At 40.5% G+C, this 18219-nt stretch overlaps 2 protein-coding genes across 3 annotated transcripts; both read right to left on the bottom strand.

Moving 5' to 3' along the window:
- Positions 1-9322, bottom strand: api5 (apoptosis inhibitor 5). Its single transcript, XM_062390326.1, has 14 exons — positions 9022-9322; positions 7637-7798; positions 7348-7441; positions 6539-6604; positions 5978-6129; positions 5243-5449; positions 4746-4850; positions 3902-3991; positions 3485-3666; positions 3230-3323; positions 3079-3135; positions 1503-1582; positions 1252-1394; positions 1-609 (listed from the first exon to the last, which is right to left on the bottom strand). The coding sequence occupies exons 1-14, from the start codon at positions 9091-9093 to the stop codon at positions 533-535; spliced, it is 1581 nt and encodes a 526-aa protein (XP_062246310.1). The 5' UTR covers positions 9094-9322; the 3' UTR covers positions 1-532.
- Positions 9323-10248: 926 nt separating this feature from the next.
- On the bottom strand, positions 10249-18159 carry samm50 (SAMM50 sorting and assembly machinery component). Of its 2 annotated transcripts, XM_062389925.1 has the most exons (16): positions 18141-18159; positions 16384-16480; positions 15188-15298; positions 14982-15083; positions 14792-14879; positions 14487-14593; positions 14207-14337; positions 13863-13950; positions 13641-13769; positions 13367-13438; positions 13202-13288; positions 12871-12941; positions 11740-11806; positions 11500-11656; positions 11173-11314; positions 10249-10409 (listed from the first exon to the last, which is right to left on the bottom strand). In XM_062389925.1, exons 2-16 carry the CDS (start codon positions 16402-16404, stop codon positions 10364-10366), a joined length of 1419 nt encoding a protein of 472 aa, XP_062245909.1. In that variant the 5' UTR covers positions 16405-16480; positions 18141-18159; the 3' UTR covers positions 10249-10363. The 2 variants fall into 2 exon arrangements, with proteins under 2 accessions (XP_062245909.1, XP_062245910.1); XM_062389926.1 differs by lacking the exon at positions 18141-18159 and having other exon boundaries at positions 11500-11646; positions 11739-11806; positions 16384-16548.
- Between the last annotated feature and the right edge of the window lie 60 nt (positions 18160-18219).

The raw sequence follows: 18219 nt of genomic DNA, 5'->3' as shown, positions 1-18219 counted from the left end.
TTCATTCCATACAAGTTTATGATAAAAATCCAATGAGACAAGATCATTGATTCATACAAAGTAACATAAGCCAATTCAACTTATTCTCTAATAATAAAAAGAAAAACAAGATTAAATAAAAAGGGAAGAAAGAAATGCATTCGCAAAACAAGAGGATTTCGTGTTTTCCTACAATAATCTGACAAAAATACTTATCAGTTACAACATGTCTGTCTTTTGTTCCACAAAACACACGTCTTAAAAAAATGAAGGAAAAATACCATGTAGTTTATTTTAACTAATGCCTGGGTAAAGAGGATTACAGGAAACAAATGTTGAAATGACAGGTAGAAAAGTCTGACCCCGTTATATGTTCTGAAAATTGGAAACTATCCCCCACTGTGGAACGTTATTTGTATATGCAAGTTTGAAGGTGACCGACTCGGAGACCAGTTAAAAAACAGATGATTAGGTGACACATAGTCCATCTTGATGCGGAAAAGATCCTGATGTGATGCAGTTCAATGAGCAATGTGAATTTTGTGAGTGCATCTCAGTAAGTTCGGCCACGGCTCCTGTTGCCTCTGGTTCCGAAGCCTCGTCCTCGTCCACCCCTGAAGCCGCCACGCTCTACAGTCAACAACAAAAAAACTATTAGAAGAATTCTCCAGCTTCAACATTTTAAATGGTTTTAATGAAAGAGTGGAAGATGGCACAGTGTTTCACCTCTGAACAAAAAAGTATATACAAGAGCTTTGTGTCAAGCAATCACTCTGAGTCAGGTATGATGCTCTGCCATGAACCTGACTTATAAGTAAGTATCTTTCTCAGCCAAGACTGATGACATTATGAACCAACTTTTTCCAATTCAACCTCAAGTATTATAATCACTCATAATGTTATGTTCTTATTGAGGATAACATACTCCTGGGTTAAATATGGATCTTTTTATGAGATTCAAAATTATTTAAGAACCATTTCCATGGGACCTATATTAAAAAGGAGAAATCACCAGTCAAAATCACAGTGAATATGTTTCTCATATGACCAAATCTGCATGCCAAGTGAGGTTGTGAGTTTGACACAGTATCCAAGCTGATAACAGCTTCCATTCTCCACTAATAAAACTGCAGAGGGACAGAAACTTTTTCAGGAGTACATTTCAACAGATCTGAGGAAAACTTTCGGGTGTGAGGTGAAACGTTTTAGCCAAATTATAGATGAATATTAACAGCACAAAAATGTTTGCATATAGTGTCAAGTTATTCTCACCATTGCTAAAATTGCCAATGGAGGCGCTGTACTTGCCGCTGGGGGGATTGTAGATTTGCCGAGCATCCCTCCGGGGCAGAGGTGAGATCTGTTTTTTTTCACTGCCTCCAGACCCCATCTCCTCAGCTGACGGACGCTTCGGTCTAAAAAAAGAAAAAAAACAGTCAGTGAGGATCTATTGGGGCAACAGAGAGACTCAGCTGCATGAATGGCCTCTGACAGCAAAATCGTAGAAGTGGGATCAGACTTACGCTACTGCCTCCGCCTTCTGGACAGGTTTCCAGGATAGAGTGATTGTGCTCTTGTACGATGGAGGGTTGTGGAACAGATCCTGCAAATACAATCAAGTTCAAAGAAAGTCCGACACTTGAACACAAAGATCAGAAGAATGGGAGCTTTGTAGTCTAATGTTACAGTCCATACAATAAATACTTATTTTGTGACAAATACAATTGTCAGTTTGAGGTGACACCCTCAGACCACTGTTGGTCGTAACTTGGTTCACTGGACTGCACTTTAAATGTTTCTCTATAAAACATAAATGAAGTAAATCTATAAGAAACACCTTTTCAGATGAAGGGGCTAGAGGCACCACAATGGCATCACCGATTAGAAAAGTAGTGCTTTATAATAAATGTGAGATTGGCACAGGATTCACATGTATGCATTGGGGGCTTCAACCATAACACTACTGGTTCAATTTGAATAAGATGAGTTGATTCATTGTTCTGTTGCGTTGCTCATGCTGTGTATGCCAGAAGAAAATAAATGCAAAAGAGGACGCAGAGGCAGCTGGTGAAAAAAAACGGCTATGTTGTGTCTCAATCATGAAATCGGGAGTGTGGTCATAGTAACGGTTGCACCAGCACCATGCCCGAGCACGGCCACCGCCAAGCACTAAGGGCCGGCGCATGCTTCTGCAACTGCGTCGGCGGCTTTTCACGCAGCTGTGTCGCAGGACTCTTTGTCACTCCTGCTTCCCCAAGCGGTGCGCCTCTTACAAAGCAATTCCCCGCCAGAACACTAGGCGGAGTAATGTTTTTTGTCGAAGACGACCTTAGAGACGCCTTCTTTCTTCTTCGTCGATTGTTTATTTACATAGCCACTGCGGCTCCTCGTTGCCTTTTCCTGGCGGACAAATCCGCCAGTCAGTGACGGGTTATTCAAGTGATCATACTTTCGGATCTCTTCTGCCAATCGCTCTTCTATTTGGTCAATATTCGTTCTTCTAAATCTTCCGTTGTATTATGTGGCATGAAAACGGAAATGCGACTCCGGAAAGGATGTAGTTAGCAGCCCAATCACATCCCTTGCGGGCTGCGTAAGGCTCACGGAGCTTTGCCGTATAGTTAGAAAAATTGGGCAACGCACGTAAGAAGAGATACATAAGCACGTAAGGGGCCCGGAAGTGCTCTTGCGGGCCCGTGAAAACGCAGAAGCATGCGCCGGCCTTAACGCAGTGAATCTGTGTGAGTCCAGTATCTCTGTTTCCTTTCAATGTGATTTCATCCACTTCCTTTCTTACTTTCTTGAAGAGGGATTATTTGGTATCAGGACATATGGTTGAGAAACAGGGAGGTTGTATTGGTGGTCAATGTTTCCATTGTTTTTTAATCTGTTATTTTGTGTTTTTATATTAATCACTTTGCTTGGTCTGTCATGATATGGGCTAAAGGTAGGGGGCGGATGTTTATGGGAGAAAAACAAAAGGATAAGGTGGGTGTGGTTGTAAAAAAAACTATTTATACCCAGCATGGTGCACCCTTCTCCTTTTATAAACAAGAAATCAAACACAAAAAACATTTGTGTGTATGACCAACACTGTACCTTGATGAGGATATTGATGTTGTTTGTGATCTTCAGGGCCACCACTTTGATTTTGTTCTGATAACACACAAAAGATAAGTCAGATTTTTAGATATTTTACAGTTTTCTCATAAGCAGACCTATCAAATATTAAGCGTGCAGTTGTTAATACCTCGTCTGTCTTTAGAGCATCTCCTGTCTTGCCCTGCAGTGCGACTCGTAACTGTCTGATGTAAACCTGCAGGCCTCTGGCAAAGTACTGTAATCTGTGGAAATACAAAAGGACAGTCAACTTAAAGAAAAAGTAGTTACTTTTAGATCCAGTGAGTCAACCAATGAGCGTGTTACACTTGAACGTTTAACTAATGTATGAGCCCATTATTTAGTTTTTTGTAATGTAGGATATGATTGTGTGTCACTTCTTCACCTGATCTTGAAGTCTTTGAGACGCTCCGCATCAACTTTGTCGAGGAGGAAGTCTGGCAGCTTCTTGCCAAGCTGGTGGAAGCCAAAGAGGAGGCACTCAACATAGCTGAACTGCAGTTTGGGTTCTTCGCTCGTCGCGTTGTCTCCATTCTCCACTTCTTCGGGTGGCATAGGCATGAACTCCTACAAGAGCAGAGAATACTTAAAAAAACACAACTGGAAGCTTTTAACTAAAGGGCCTCTTGTTGATAACAAACCCGTTTTTTATTTTTGCGGATAAAGCAATAGATTTAATAATTTCTCCCAAATCTGAGTTGAACAAGACTGATATTGAAAAATTCAAAGAAAACTTTAATCTCAGAATCTGGGGGATACAGCTTATATGCATTTTCCCTGCAACAGGACAGTCTGTTCTCACCAGCAGCTTGGTAAACAGCATGTTGAGGTTGGCCTCCAGCTTTTCCATGTCTCCGCAAAACGGACTCATCTCAGCGAGCAGCTTCAGTACCTACACACACACACAAACAGTAATATGCATTGCTAATGAGAAAAGAGGTTGCGTGGTGCAGACTAATGACCCATTAACAACATGCAGTTGGCGGACACCTCTGACAGGTGGCTGCCAACCTGACATTGTTTACTACGACTACAACCACTCAACAAATGTCAGACATTAGGAGTCTCGAACTCACACCAGTCGACATATTTGTCAGCCCAATCAGAAATAGTGCGGTCCCAGACTTAACAATTACATGCCATGTAACTGGTTTGTCTAATGGCCACACTGGTTGTAAAAAGCAACACTGATTACTCTTTGCACTCTTAGTTCTTGTTCTGGGCCATTATTTAGGGGGGATAGAATTACCAAGAAGTGGGACGACAGTTTGGGTTTGCAGGAATTTAACCAAGAGGAGAACGCCTTGGCAAATGGTGTATAAACAGAACATATATGGAAAGTATGGCTGTAGTTATTATGTCCTGCTCACACAAGAAAGTTCTGATTTGCAATGGCGGGCAGTAGGGATGAACACAGGCTACCTACCAGAAGTGCAAATGCAATGTTAATCTCCTTTGGGTAAATTTGTGATTGAGATATTCGGCTATATAAATACAATCTGCTTGACTATCCCACAACACGAAATATGCAAATATAGTCCAAAATACACTGGAGCAATCTGATGGAATAAGCCAGTAGGAGCAAAAAGTGTCATTCCAGGGGACATCTTGTAAAAAACATTCGAAGGTTAGAAGGAAGAGCTCACCTCCAACTGAATGTCCAGCTCAGCCACAGGACTCGTCAGGGAGCTGAGGTTGGGCAGCACGTGTTCACAGAAGTAGGTTACAAAACGTGTGGAGTGGACATTTTTCTACAAGAAAAGAGAAAACTTGGATTGATTCATACTACAATGATTCAGTGAAGTTTGAAGTATAATGTGTCTGCATATATGGTGTACTACAGGGGAATTTGCTGATTTGTAAGTAAAGCTAGGTATAATTCTGTCAGACACAGTTTTGAGTTTTCAACCCTTGTTTCTATAGACAATCAGCAGTAGTTTGCAAGTCCCTTGAACATTCTTTATAAAACGGTTACATTACTAACTGATGCTAAATTATATTCACTGAGAATATTTGTTACTCCCATTTCCAAACAGGTATAGAATCTAAATGTGCCTCTGCTAAAAGGTAGGCACAACATCTTTTATAAGTGAAGACATTGTTTCACATGTGAACTTGTTTGTGGTGTATGGTTTCTACTCACGGAGAACAGGGGCAGGGCCTGGCGTGTGCACTGCAGCAGGCGGTCAACAGTATCAGGGTCGGTCGGGTTGAGAGCCTGCTCGAGGAAAGCCTGCTCTACCACCAACTCCACCAGCTGCTGCCTGCCGTGCACCGTCTGCAGCACCCGAAGGCCGGACACCACACGCATCAACAGCACAAACTCCTCTCCTGTCACATCCTCCAACACCTGAGCAGACAGAGAAGAAGGGACAAACATCCATCAGATGCTGCATCACTTTCATCACATTTTCACAGGGCAAGAGATAAGGCAGCAGAGTTCAAGTCAGGCCAACAGGTAAGATTATTTTTCTTACAAATGAATACAGGCCAGTTAACCGAATGGAAAGACACAGCGCAGTGTGGTGTATGTTTACTATATTATAACAATGTACATTGCTTAGATGACAGAGGGCATAAGGAGGAAAGATCAAGGTAAGGCTCTTTTAAAACAATAACTTAACTCATGACTGATGATAGATTGATCTCTTAGACTTATGTGCCCACAAATTCACAGCACAATTTCACATTAAAAAAAAACAATACACATTTTCGAAAGAGAAAAAAGTCAGCCAAAACACTCTTTGACCAGAGTCAGTCTCAACACATCCTGACTCCAGTCCATCATACGGTGTGATGTAGTTGGATAATAATGACCTGAACTACACTCAGATTGACACAATAAAGATCACAAATAACTTTTGGACTAATTACCAACCTTCTTTGTTTCTGCAAAGACGTAATCCTCCACCTCCTTTGTCATGACTTCCTCTGTCAGGGTCTTCAGTTTGGCTGCCAGAAACTTGATTGCCCTTTCCCGCACTATGTCCTCTCCCTGAAGGATCTGTGAAAAGAGGCCTCCGAGTGTACCTGGACAGCAAAACACAGGAGTAGACAGGATCAAAAGAATGATTATACACTGATGAGAGATTATTCAAACTTCTTCAGATCTACTGGCTGTGATGGAAGAATAATGATGGAGTTGGTTCACAAGGCAATTCACACAGGTATAAGTGCTGAATGGCAGTTAATAAATCTATACTAAAGATGCCCCACATATATTGTTAAATATATGTGGCAAAAGACAGCCCCTAACAAAATGATACTGTTTAAATACATGTCTTCTCAACAAGTACAACAGGATCTCACGGTAGAATAAGTAGCCCGGTGAGAGGCATAAGAAAGACCTTTTTTAACCACAGCTCTGAACTTGGTTGAATAAGTTATAAACGTACATGAGCATTATTCAGATCAAAAAAAGGGAGGGAGCAAGACTTACCCTTAGCATCTACCTTGAAGATAGAAACAAGTGCTACATTCACTTGGTTGAATTCGGCTGTGTCATCTAAAAATCACAAGAATTATAGAATGGTCAGCAGTCGACAAAAAGACTGAAGTGTATCCTATGAGAATGATCCAATATCAGTTCATAACATTTTAAGATTGAGCTTCACATTTGCACCTTTAGACATCATGATACATAAAATGTTTAAGTTGGAGAATTTAAGTTGTTAAACAAGATTCAAACTTAAAAAGTGCTGTAACATGAAGTCCACATCTACGAGCTAGACTGATTGATCTGAGCAATGTTTGTGTTTGCTGAAGAGATCTCTCTGGCTAGAAGATGTGATGTAGAGAAAATCATCTGAACAGCGTAGGTTGCACAAACACAATTTTATATTTAAGGAAACAGTGATGCTCATTTGTGAAAAAGAAAGTTCCCATGAGAAATTGTGAGAAGTAATTTACGCAACATTGATGTTTAGCTTATACAAGTCAATCTACAAGAATCTAAATGAATCCATTCTTAACGTTGTAAATCAGTTTTTTGCGAGATCCAAGCCAATGATATTATTACAGATTCATTCAAATAGCACAGAATCACACCAAAACCAACAGGCAAAGACACTGTTCAGATTGACAAGCTAATGTGAGTATCCAGGAAACTATGAAGACTGAACAGTTTATTTGATATACACTTGGGGGAAAGAATTGACTAATTTACTTTGAAAATAATAATCAGATTAATCATTAATGAAATGAATCATTGGTCCCAGTCCCAAAGAGTGGATCCTGAGCGATCATTACCTGTCTGAAGGAGCTGGGTGAGAATATCTGCAACTCTGAGGATGTTCTCGCCAGTTGCAAACCGTGGGAGCTCCTTGATGGCCTGTCGTCGAATCTGAACAGATGGATGGATGTTATAATAGAATATCACTGCAAATTTATCAAGCCAAAAGAGGAAACCCCAAATCAACTTAGGAGCATATACAACATGAAGCTTTATCTCAAGAGACTTTGAGCGACAAGACAGTCTCTGCATCCTACACCGAGGTATATTATGTCCCCGACCACATCTGTATCCTTTAATACTAACCGAGACATCTTCATCCTCACAAAGATCAAGCTGAGCATTTATGGCTGCATCAGCGAGTTCCGGAAAGCTGCTGAAGAACTTGGGAATAAACTGAGCTGCCAGGCGTTTCTCCTTGGGGCCGCCCTTTACACCATCCACGATAACTTGGTAAGCATCTTTGTGCTGCAAAAGAAAAAGAAAAAAAGAGAACACTCATTAACATGTGCAAGTTATTTAGCAATAATTATAATTTCAGTCCAGGTTTCATACCATGTTATATTACGAGGTTCAACTAAAGGTTACTGTGCTCTAAAGATCATTGTGTTGCTGCACTCTGTGGAAACTTGGGGATTTGAATGGTCAATACAGCCCCGATTAAACAGAGATTAGACACCAATGTTGCATTTTAACCAGTTTTTTTTTTTCAACACTACACATACAACATAGTAATCCCAATGTTTTGCTTAATTGATTTTGACCATTCCTATTAAACATCTCATAACATGAGAAGAATGATGTTACAACATCATAGAAACCACACTGAGATGCAGAATACTACAAACATGTCTATTGTTTATAACAGGATATCTCATAAACCTCATGTAACCTGATTGCCTAGAAATCCCATCAAAAAAAAATACAGGTTTGGGAACGTGCTGCCACACTTTTTAGTAAAGTTTGAAAATAGATACTATTTCAAACGATTTATTGTCATATGCCGAAATAAACAAGTTATCAATGCTATGAAATAATAAGTTATCTTGGCTTTGCCTGGTGCCGTCAGTAGTAAGATACAAATATTTCAATAAAAAAAAAGCTACAAACATCCCCCAAAAAAAGATACATTTAAATATGTATACATAGATATACAGGAAACTAAATTGAGACTAACGGAGGAGACTTAATATAAGAGTGGCCAATTCCTTCGCACACCTTAATTTAACAAACTTTCTCCTCTATACATGATTCTCAAATAATCTGAAGCAAACAAAAATACTGAATCATTCATCAGAGCAGCCTACGCAGCAAACCGTTCATTCATTGTGTGATCAAGAAAGATGGGGCAAAAAAAAACCCATAGTGGATTCCCTGTAAATGTACAAAAGTATAAAACGAACAAACAAAAACAGTGAAATGATCCCGACCGATCTGCAGGAAACCGTCATGTTGAGTCAAATAAAGAGAACCGGGGGTCGGCTGAGCTGCCCCAGCCTCTGGGGTCGCCATGGCGAAGCTGTTAACGTTTGCCCGGTCACTACGTTAGCTACGTTTAGCTTAGCACGCACACAACAGTCTTATGTAATTCAACGAAGATAGCAGAGCCATGAGAGAAGCAAGGCAGCACCGCTCCCCCTCGGCTGGGTTCAAACCACAGCACGAACGGGAACATTTACGCGTCTATTTACCTGACTGAGGTTGTCCTTAGCGTCTGCCAGGACCCCGTAGCTACGGTAGAGATCCTCGATGGTGACCGCCATCAGCGTGCGTCCGTGTGGCTGCCTCTCACAGATAAGACCGCCAAGGAGACCGCGGGTCACTTTCTCTCCGCTTCCAGGCGACTGTTACACACCCGACGGCGTTTTCCCGAGGCAATGTGTTCTCCGGAGAGGGGACGGGCTGTGAGATCGGTAGAAGATTGTGAATGGACTCCTTCCTCCGTCGCTTCACTGACAATGCTCTCCAGCTAATATGCTACGGAACAAAGGAGCGGCGCATGCGCGCGTTAAGCGAACCCCGTCAGCAACTCTGCACACGTGACACTAGTCTGCGCAGTAGTGATGCGCAGTAACTCCACTCAGTGTCCTCAAAGCACATGTAAACCTTTAGTCTATGAAGTAAACACAAGTTTATTTATTGGTCTCATTTCAAGGGAACTTTTTTTTATCTTCATAAGTGCGACCTCAGTTTTATTTTCTGGCTCCCTGTCTTTTTTTGTGTAAAGATTGTAGAATAAAATGATAAAGAACCCACTATCTTCTTTTCAAAACCAGACACATCGGGATTACACATACAAGGAATTTGCTGTGGTGTGTTTATTCAAGTATAAGTATAAACAAATGGTAGATAAGAAACAAATACTATATATAAATACATATATATGTTTATATAGTGAACTAGCTTGAAAAGAACTCTCTGCTCATATTTGTGCACTACCTCCACCAAGAAGGTTTTGTTTTCCCCCCTGTGGGTCTCTTTTTTGTTTATAAGCAAGATCAATCAAACGACTGATTGGATTTCCAACTTGGTAAAAACATGTGGTACGGGTCATGAAGGAACCCATCAAATGTTGAGGTGGACCGGGTGACCTTTTTTTTTCTTCACTTTCTTTATAATTTTGTATTTATAATTTTTTACTGTTTTTACCCCTGAGACTTCAAAAGTGTTTTTTGGACTCAAACACTTCTCTGTCAGCATAGTGGTGAGTGGATAACGAGTGAATTTTAATTTTTCAGTGAACTATCCCTTTAAGAGTGTATCACCATTATTGATAACCATTTGTCCGTTCTGTGGCATAGACACAATGGAGGCAGTTTTGAAATTTACTTGACATATAGTAAGTTCAACCCAGCAATGTGGCGCAGGAAAATCAGACTAGGAGTATCGTGTTAAAAAAAGTTGCATCAATTAGGACAGTCAGTGCAAACTATTTTACTGAGCAAATGAGTTGCAACAACAGTTCTGTACAAGCAATTTTTCCTTCCAAAAAATGTTCTAGCGTTAGTAGCTCCAGATACAACAGATGTGGTTTCACAGGAATCGGATGCCTGCTCCAAACTGGACTCCATCACATATCCTGCAAAGAGAGAAAAAAGTAGGAGATCAGTCTCAAGCAAAACAAAAAATCTCAAAGTCTTGAGTGCATGTCAAGGATGCATGAACAGTTAAGGAATGCTCTTATAATGTGTGTGGGAAGTTTTCATACATCGACATGATTGCACAGAAAAAGGCTTTTGTGTGATTTAAAAGATATGCTTCACGATTGTTTTTTGTCTTGATAAACCCTTGAGTAGATTTAAAATGTAAACAGTGGTTTCAGTTCAACTGAATGAAATGAAGAGACCACCATTGCATACAGTGTCAGCCAGAATATGTTGTTGCTCTCAAAGAGGAAAATTCATTATTACCCCCTAGTATTTGTTTGTTTGCAGGATTATGCAAAAACAACACAACCAATTTTGTGGAAGGTTAACGATGAAACGAGGAAGAATAAATTAATTGGTGAAGATCCAGATCCAAGATTTGCTTTAACATTGCATGATTTTCCTTGATTTGTCAGAGAATAATTCCTAGATAATGATGACAAAAAAATCAGGCATGTTAAAGGGGACTGATATTTATGAAAGTGTTTAATTTCGGTGCAGCAGATCCGAATAAAAAAAACTCTGGATCTAGTGAATTTAAAGTTGGTTTCATAAGGGGAGTGCTGGGTGTTCTCTGACTGCCGTTCTAGTTCAATGAGGGTTTGTAAGGGAGCTATTGGGCTTCAGCTATACCTGCCGTGCCTTGAATTTAATAGGAGAAATTTAAATCACCACAGCTAACCTAACCAACCCTACCTGTCTCCACTCTGGACTCCCATGGGAATGCAGTAATTCAGCTCCAGCCTGGCAATGTTCCCCAAACGCAGCACAAGGCCCACTCCGTATGACCAACGGAGGCATTCAGCCAGTTTCTTCAAATGTGCATATGGCCCCTCACCTGCGTAAAAACAAACATATAACTGAGGCCAAACAAAGTCCAAATTCCAAACTTTAACAAGAAAAACATGCAAATTGTCACAATCCTTTCTGATAATATCCACACATTAATGTCAAGATCTGTTCCATAAAACATGATGTTTTAACCATCATTACATTGATGCTCATTCTGCTTTAAATTCTCACCATAGTTGAGATTACAAAGGTTTCCGGCATTGAGGAAGAAGTGTGTTCTGAAGAGGTCACCAAAGCCGCCCCGGCCCGGTCTAAAGGGTAGAGGGGTGTAGAGGTGGAGACCTCCAGCCCAGTAGCCCTCTCCTCCCAGGTAGTCACCTGCCATCCCAGTAATACCAGCACACAAGCTTTAAATTAACCATCACACTTTAGTCTTGTTACCAAGCAACTCGGCCAAGCCTGTATCTCACCTTCGCTCTGTGGGCCCATGCTGTACATACTGAACCCCCTGATACTGGTGGGGCCACCAAGATAGAACCTAGAAGGATGAGAAAAGATACACATACATTATACAGATATAAGGTTTATGTAAATACAAAAATATCTTACTATGAGGCTGCTTCCCCTGGAGGGGGTTACAGGAGAGTTAGAAATGGGCAATGGAGGAAGACACATCAGGCTACAATAGGTGTAAAGTGAAAGGATCAGATGCATGCTGGTAATCTGGAAACAACAGGAAGTTAGTAATTGTAGTTTGCCAGACCGATACCAAGACAGTCTGCAGCTTCACCAGCAGTCGCTCATTGAGACAATTATAGTATCTACAGAATGAGATTGCTCCACTTTGCAGAAGAGTTCCTGTTCTGTACTGTTCCTGTGACTCATTGGTCAAATCTGAACAAACCACAATACACATATTTTTTTATACTCAATCTGTTCTCAGACATGCATCCAGAAAATGCCCAGACAAATTGCTCCGGACCTGAGTTTTTCCCATATAAAGAACACAGCAGGAGGTTGTCGAGTTCAGACGCATTCACAACAATGGGAAAATCTCTGACATGTTCAGGTGAGGGTAAGCATCTGGGTAAAGCCTTCAGGACGCATGACATAAAGCCACAAATATCACATGTTTTTGTTAACAGCACATCGACACCGGGGTCAGTTCTTATCACTAAAAGCTCTCGAATCTCTTTGTCTCTCCATGTTGTCAACTTCTTCAGCGTCTTCTAAGTGAGAGATTTGTATTATTTTTGTTTCTTTCAGTTTGGCATCTGTTGTGTGTTAGAAATGTCCTCAATTCTAGAGGGAAGGCAGGAGGACTGTCCGGAGAAACTGATTAGGACATTTGCATCCTCACACACAGCACCTCCAGATAATTTCAGGAGAGTTGAGTGCATGTCTAAAAGCAGTTTCAGAGGAACTTTCTTTTTGATGATATCATAACTGGATGCCAATTTGCTGAAAATGAGGACAAATAGAAGCTTTAAAATTGTACTCACATTGTTTCAATTTGATCTGAGGAGAAGGCCACAGTTTAACACTTTAAAAACCCTGCTCTAGCTGATAATGGCAGAAGGCGGCTGCACTGTATTTGTGTACCTGTCGGCGATGCTTGTTGGCCTCTCACCAATGGGTAGGAGCAGACCGCCCCACAAGGAGGCAGAGAGGACCTGGAGGAGAAAGTCAAAGTGTCTAGTTAAGCTGAGTTCATCAAATTGTTGTTTATTTAGACATAATAAATGTTGCCTGGCTAAAGAACTACACTAGATGTTTATTTAATGTTTCAGAAAAGAGTGGGCATAGAACTTACATTTTTTATGTAGCTATTAATCATAAGTCACAAACTATGTAAAATGTGGATAACTTCTAATTTGTACTCAAAATTAGATAATTTGCTTAATGGCCACAGGTAAAAAATGCTGAATCTCACCGAGTCCCAGAATAGTGTTTTGTTGAGCTGGATCTCAAAGTCCTCCTTCAGGAAACTAGCATCTCCCCCAGTGAAACCAGCGAGTTCCTACACAACCACAACATTAACATAATATTGTTTTCGTATGTCACATAGAAATCTCTGACTTTGTGGTGAAAAACAAACCTGATGGATCTTCAACAGGCCACCTTTCCTGGGAAGGATGGAGGAATTTCTGCTGTCAATGACCATAGAATGCTGAAACAAAATGAGAAATATTGCCAAAGGACAATATTAAACATAAGTCAAATCCACCCCACAAAATATAACTGTAAATTGTCGCAAAAAACAGATTCAAAGCTCTGCTGAGTAACAGGTTTTGTATGTAACCACATGAAACTCCATCAACATTTTAAATCCAACATTTAAAAAATAATTCAACATGAAATAGGAGAAATACCGAGAGTGAGGATTTCAGGGAATGGCCACTCTCCTCCCGAATAGCAAACGAGGCAGTGCGAGCCAGACAGCCCAGCTCTCTCCAAACTCCCTCCCACTTTAGTGTCTGGCTGGTCTTCCACACGGGGAACTGTGGTAACACGTTCATTAGTCAATGAGCTTTAATAATAAACACATTTTTTATGTGAAAAAAAAAAAAAAACACATATAAACAAGCATTTACGCTGATTTCTGCAGAGACGCCTCGATCCGTCTCCCTCAGTGAACTCCATGGAAACTGACCAGTTACTTTGTACATGTTGATTGAGATACTGAAAATGAACAATGAAAAGGAAGTTCAATATCATACAAGGATTCCTTTTTCATTATAAACCAAATCCATTTATAGTTACTGCATTAACTTATCAGTTACACTCCAAACTGAAGGACCCTCATCTAGAGCTAAAGCAGCAGCAGCCTCAGCCTCAGCAAAGGAATAACCCTTCCCAACGATATTGTAGACAGGCGTTCATGTTACACCTATACAATAATCTAACCATTATGTTTCTTGTGCTGTTCATATCTTACTTGCGTTCAAAGTGTCCTGGTTGAGGTTTGAACAAGGACAGGCCGTAGGATGTCTCTTTGGTGCCATAGGAGAACTGGAAGGTCAGTTTCTCTGCACGGCCAAATACATTAGGTAACTTCAGGCCCAGCACCTGTAATTACAATGGGTGAGATTTGTGTCAAGGTAAAAGAAAAACCTTAAAACTGACCTTTAAAAAGGCCAACGGGACACCATGATTGGATCCAGAACTGTGTGGCCTCTCGTAAAGTAGATGCTGACACAATGCATCGGAGCACTCACCATGCTTCCTTCATTGTTTCCGACCATAGTGTTGTAGCTGCCTGTCATTCGTCTCAGCTCAGTGACCTCGAAGGTCACATCAAGGCCATTCGGAAGAGCGTCCTCACCTAAAGGCAAGAGAAGGTAGAGACAATAAAAAATCTAATTCAGGGTTGGTTTATAACAATGAGACAGAAATCTCATGTGTCGATGAATGTAACATTTAATTATGATTGTCCAACACAGGAGATTAATGATTACAACTCATACATTTATTTGGAAAGTACCTATGTATAACCATAAGACTGTGCTATGACTGACAGTACCTCGTGATGTGTCTATAACCACTTCGACTTTTCTGAAGATACCAAGACGCAGAAGCTTCTGTCGGGCTTCATGAGATCTTCGCATCACCTGGACAACAAAGTGAACAATTTGTTTATTCCATTATCTGCTATTCACAAGCACAAACAAACAATTTTTTTTTTTTTAACTACCATCTACATGTGCACCTACATCAATCAAGTTTTTTGCCCTGAAAACTTCTGCGATCTCATAAGTCAACAGGTCCTCCTTGGTTCTTCCGAGTCCATCTATGTGCACTTGTTGAACCACAACCTGAAAAACAAGAGGGATGAACATTAATAGGGTCACCATAAACCTCCAAATCAAAGTCCTAGTGAGGGAGTTGTGTAACTACTGTTGTACAAAACAAATCTTACATCCTTGTTTTCAAGAACCTCTTGTTTGGGCTCCTGTTCAATATCTGCAGCCTCGATGTCGTCTGCCTGAACCCCAAACTCTGGCCCTTTCATGGGCAGAGGGTCCAAGCTCTGCAACACAAATGCATTAAATCAAATCGATTAATCTTTTGGTCTATACAAAAGCAATTAACAGGGAAAATATTCCATCACGTTTTTCTGACATGTTCTAATTTCGGTCAATCAATTTGTTTCAGCTCTACAAAACATCATACTGCAAGGGGATACAATTTACAGAAAATATAATAATATAAAAAAATATAAAAATAATATTTAGTATAGACATATAGTAATGTCCAAGATGGCAACTGATAAGTCCACTGATATCTTCAGCTCTATATTGTAGGTATATTTTTTTTAACCTGGATTACCTTTACCTAGCTCTGTAGAAGACGTCAACATTGCTAATACTTTCTTTCTGCTTACTGCTGCTTCATACTTCAACTGCAATATGATCCAGGTGGAGACATTGCCCTTTTTACACCACTACATGTGTGTTAGACACCTTAGTTAATGTACATGCTATTCAACTAAAATCCACTTATGAATAATTGCATTGACGCAGATAAACCTACATGGACATATCAAACCAGTTAGAATTACCCTAGCCTTGAACAGCTGCAACACAAATTCCCCATTCAATGGATCGATACAATGATATGAAAAATCAATCTGTTTTTAGACCCTGTACAATAAGTATTTGTATCATTTCTATAGAACAGCTTTGGGGCTCATCCCAGACTACCCTTCCCAGCAGCACTGCAGTGAATGGAGGCAGCTCTAGCATCTCACATGTATGTTAACGATGAGTGTAGTTCCCACAAAGTATTTCGGTTTCAGTGTGAAGTAAACCATGCGCAGGGAACCATGAGCAGGGAACATTATGAAGGGAACCATGAGCAGGGAACCATGAGCATGGGAAATTGAGCAGGGAACATTATGAAGGGAACCATGAGCCGGGAACATTATGAAGGGAACCATGAGCTGGGAAGCATGAGCAGGGAACCATGAGCAGGGAAGCATGAGCAGGGAACCACGAGCAGGGAACCATTCAGTTCCGCAGAGCTGGACGCACACTGTGGCCTCTCTGTCTGTTCAGTCACCGCACAACACAACACCCAGAGGTCAAAGTCACAGCCGGCTGCACGGTGTCTTACCCGGGCGTGGACGGTGCCCATGCCGAACTCCGCAGGACACTGACCGGGTACGTGAGGACCAAACTTCTCGGTATGAACAGAGACCAACTAATTTAACCTATATGAAAGCGGAGAGAGGAGAAGAAGTCCTGTAAGAGGAGGCGGGCATGTCACTTCCTTGGCCACGCCCTTCGCGGGGGCGCGTTCAACACAGCAACGCTGCGAAAGGAACATGTGAGTCAGAAGGGTTGAGAAAAAGAGAGGAGCGACCTTCCTCTTCTTCTTCCTCTTCGTCCATAAGACAAAAACAAAGCGCATCTTTTCCAGATTCTCTCTCTATAGATAATATAACATTTGATCTGATGTAGAAAAACTAACTCTGTTGTGACGTGACTTGGTGTTTAGAAATGTTTCTCCATTCACAAAGTGATTGATGATTCTTAAAACCATCCTCCATATTTATTCTTTTAGTGAATGAATTGAAGTTGCTATACACGGTCTTTAAGTTTATACGGACAACTATAATAAGGGGTTATGGGTTCATTATATTTATTTATGAATATATCTATCTATTTATCTAACTATTTTCTTATATATGTATAAGTTCCGTCTTATTTTCCACATAGCAGTCCTTCATATCTGTAACTCAGTCATTATTGTATATCAGATGAGGGTCACATTGTATATAGCTATATATATATATATATATATACACACAGCTTTTATGTACTGGTAATTTTTTTGAGTGATTGATTGTCTTTGCTTTTGTCTGTACACATTTCAAATGTTACAAAAAGATATATCTTCTTCTTCTTCTTTGGGTTTTCTTACTGTAGCTTGCTTCCATGGTGTTGGATAGTTTTGATTTCCCTAGAGTTATTTAACTAATTTAATGTTTGGATTGTCAGATTTGAGTTCTGTTGAACAGATGCTTTCTGCCTTGTGCACTTCCACCACAGTCCAGTATGCTGCGCCTGCTCCTGTTGGACCGGACCAATCCCTCCATCATGAAATGGTAAAGTAATTTTTACCGTATGTGACCACTAGAGTGTGATGTAAGACTGTAACTGAGAAGTCTTGCCCCAGGCTAGTGGCAGAAGTCAGCCGTGAGGACAATGATGCAATGGTAATAGTGAGCAACGAAGGATGAGGACTAGTGACCTTCTGAAGCTATACACTGTCCTCTATGGAAAACAAGTATCAGCCTGAAGAAAGGGAACTGAGAGTCCTAGCAAGGTACTGGGGTGCCATAAAAGATCTAGCACAAGGCCAAGGGTTTAAAGTTATCACTGTAAACGTCTATCAGGACTTATAAAAAGGGACAGTGGGAAGCACCAAAGCAACAAACAGGAGATGGGAAGATGGGAAGACATCCTGTTGGAACCAGATCTCGAGATTAGCTTAGCACAGTTAAAGTGGACTGGAGGACTTTGCATGGAGTCTCGACATTAATTTTGGAAAAATGTTCTCATAATTATGAAATAATTCATAAAGAAGACAATTAGAACAATCACCATGTTAATATGTATGTTGGTAGATGTCTGGCAGACCCAATGTCATGTCTTTTCAGGAAAACTAAATCTGATTGGGCATATTAGTTTGACTAAGGCCTGATGCTATTCTTCTAATGTGTACTGGAATAATAAGGAACAATTGTCCAATTATTATTATTAATATTATTACTATTACATTTAACACAACAGTACTCTCTGTGGGACCTTCAGTGAAAAATGTGTTCTCAATTACATTTACGTAAAGGCTGGTGTTGAAAACCTTACCTCCTGCTGGAGCGAAGCTTACTCTGCCTTTTGGTTTGTTGCATGTGAACCTTCTTGTGATGCTGCCTGAAGTTTTTTT

This window comes from Platichthys flesus, chromosome 6 (genome assembly GCF_949316205.1).
Source record: "Platichthys flesus chromosome 6, fPlaFle2.1, whole genome shotgun sequence".
In the NCBI taxonomy this organism is placed as follows: Eukaryota; Metazoa; Chordata; class Actinopteri; order Pleuronectiformes; family Pleuronectidae; genus Platichthys; species Platichthys flesus.
Note: the sequence above shows the minus strand (reverse complement) of the source record. Positions and strands in the feature narration are given on the sequence as shown.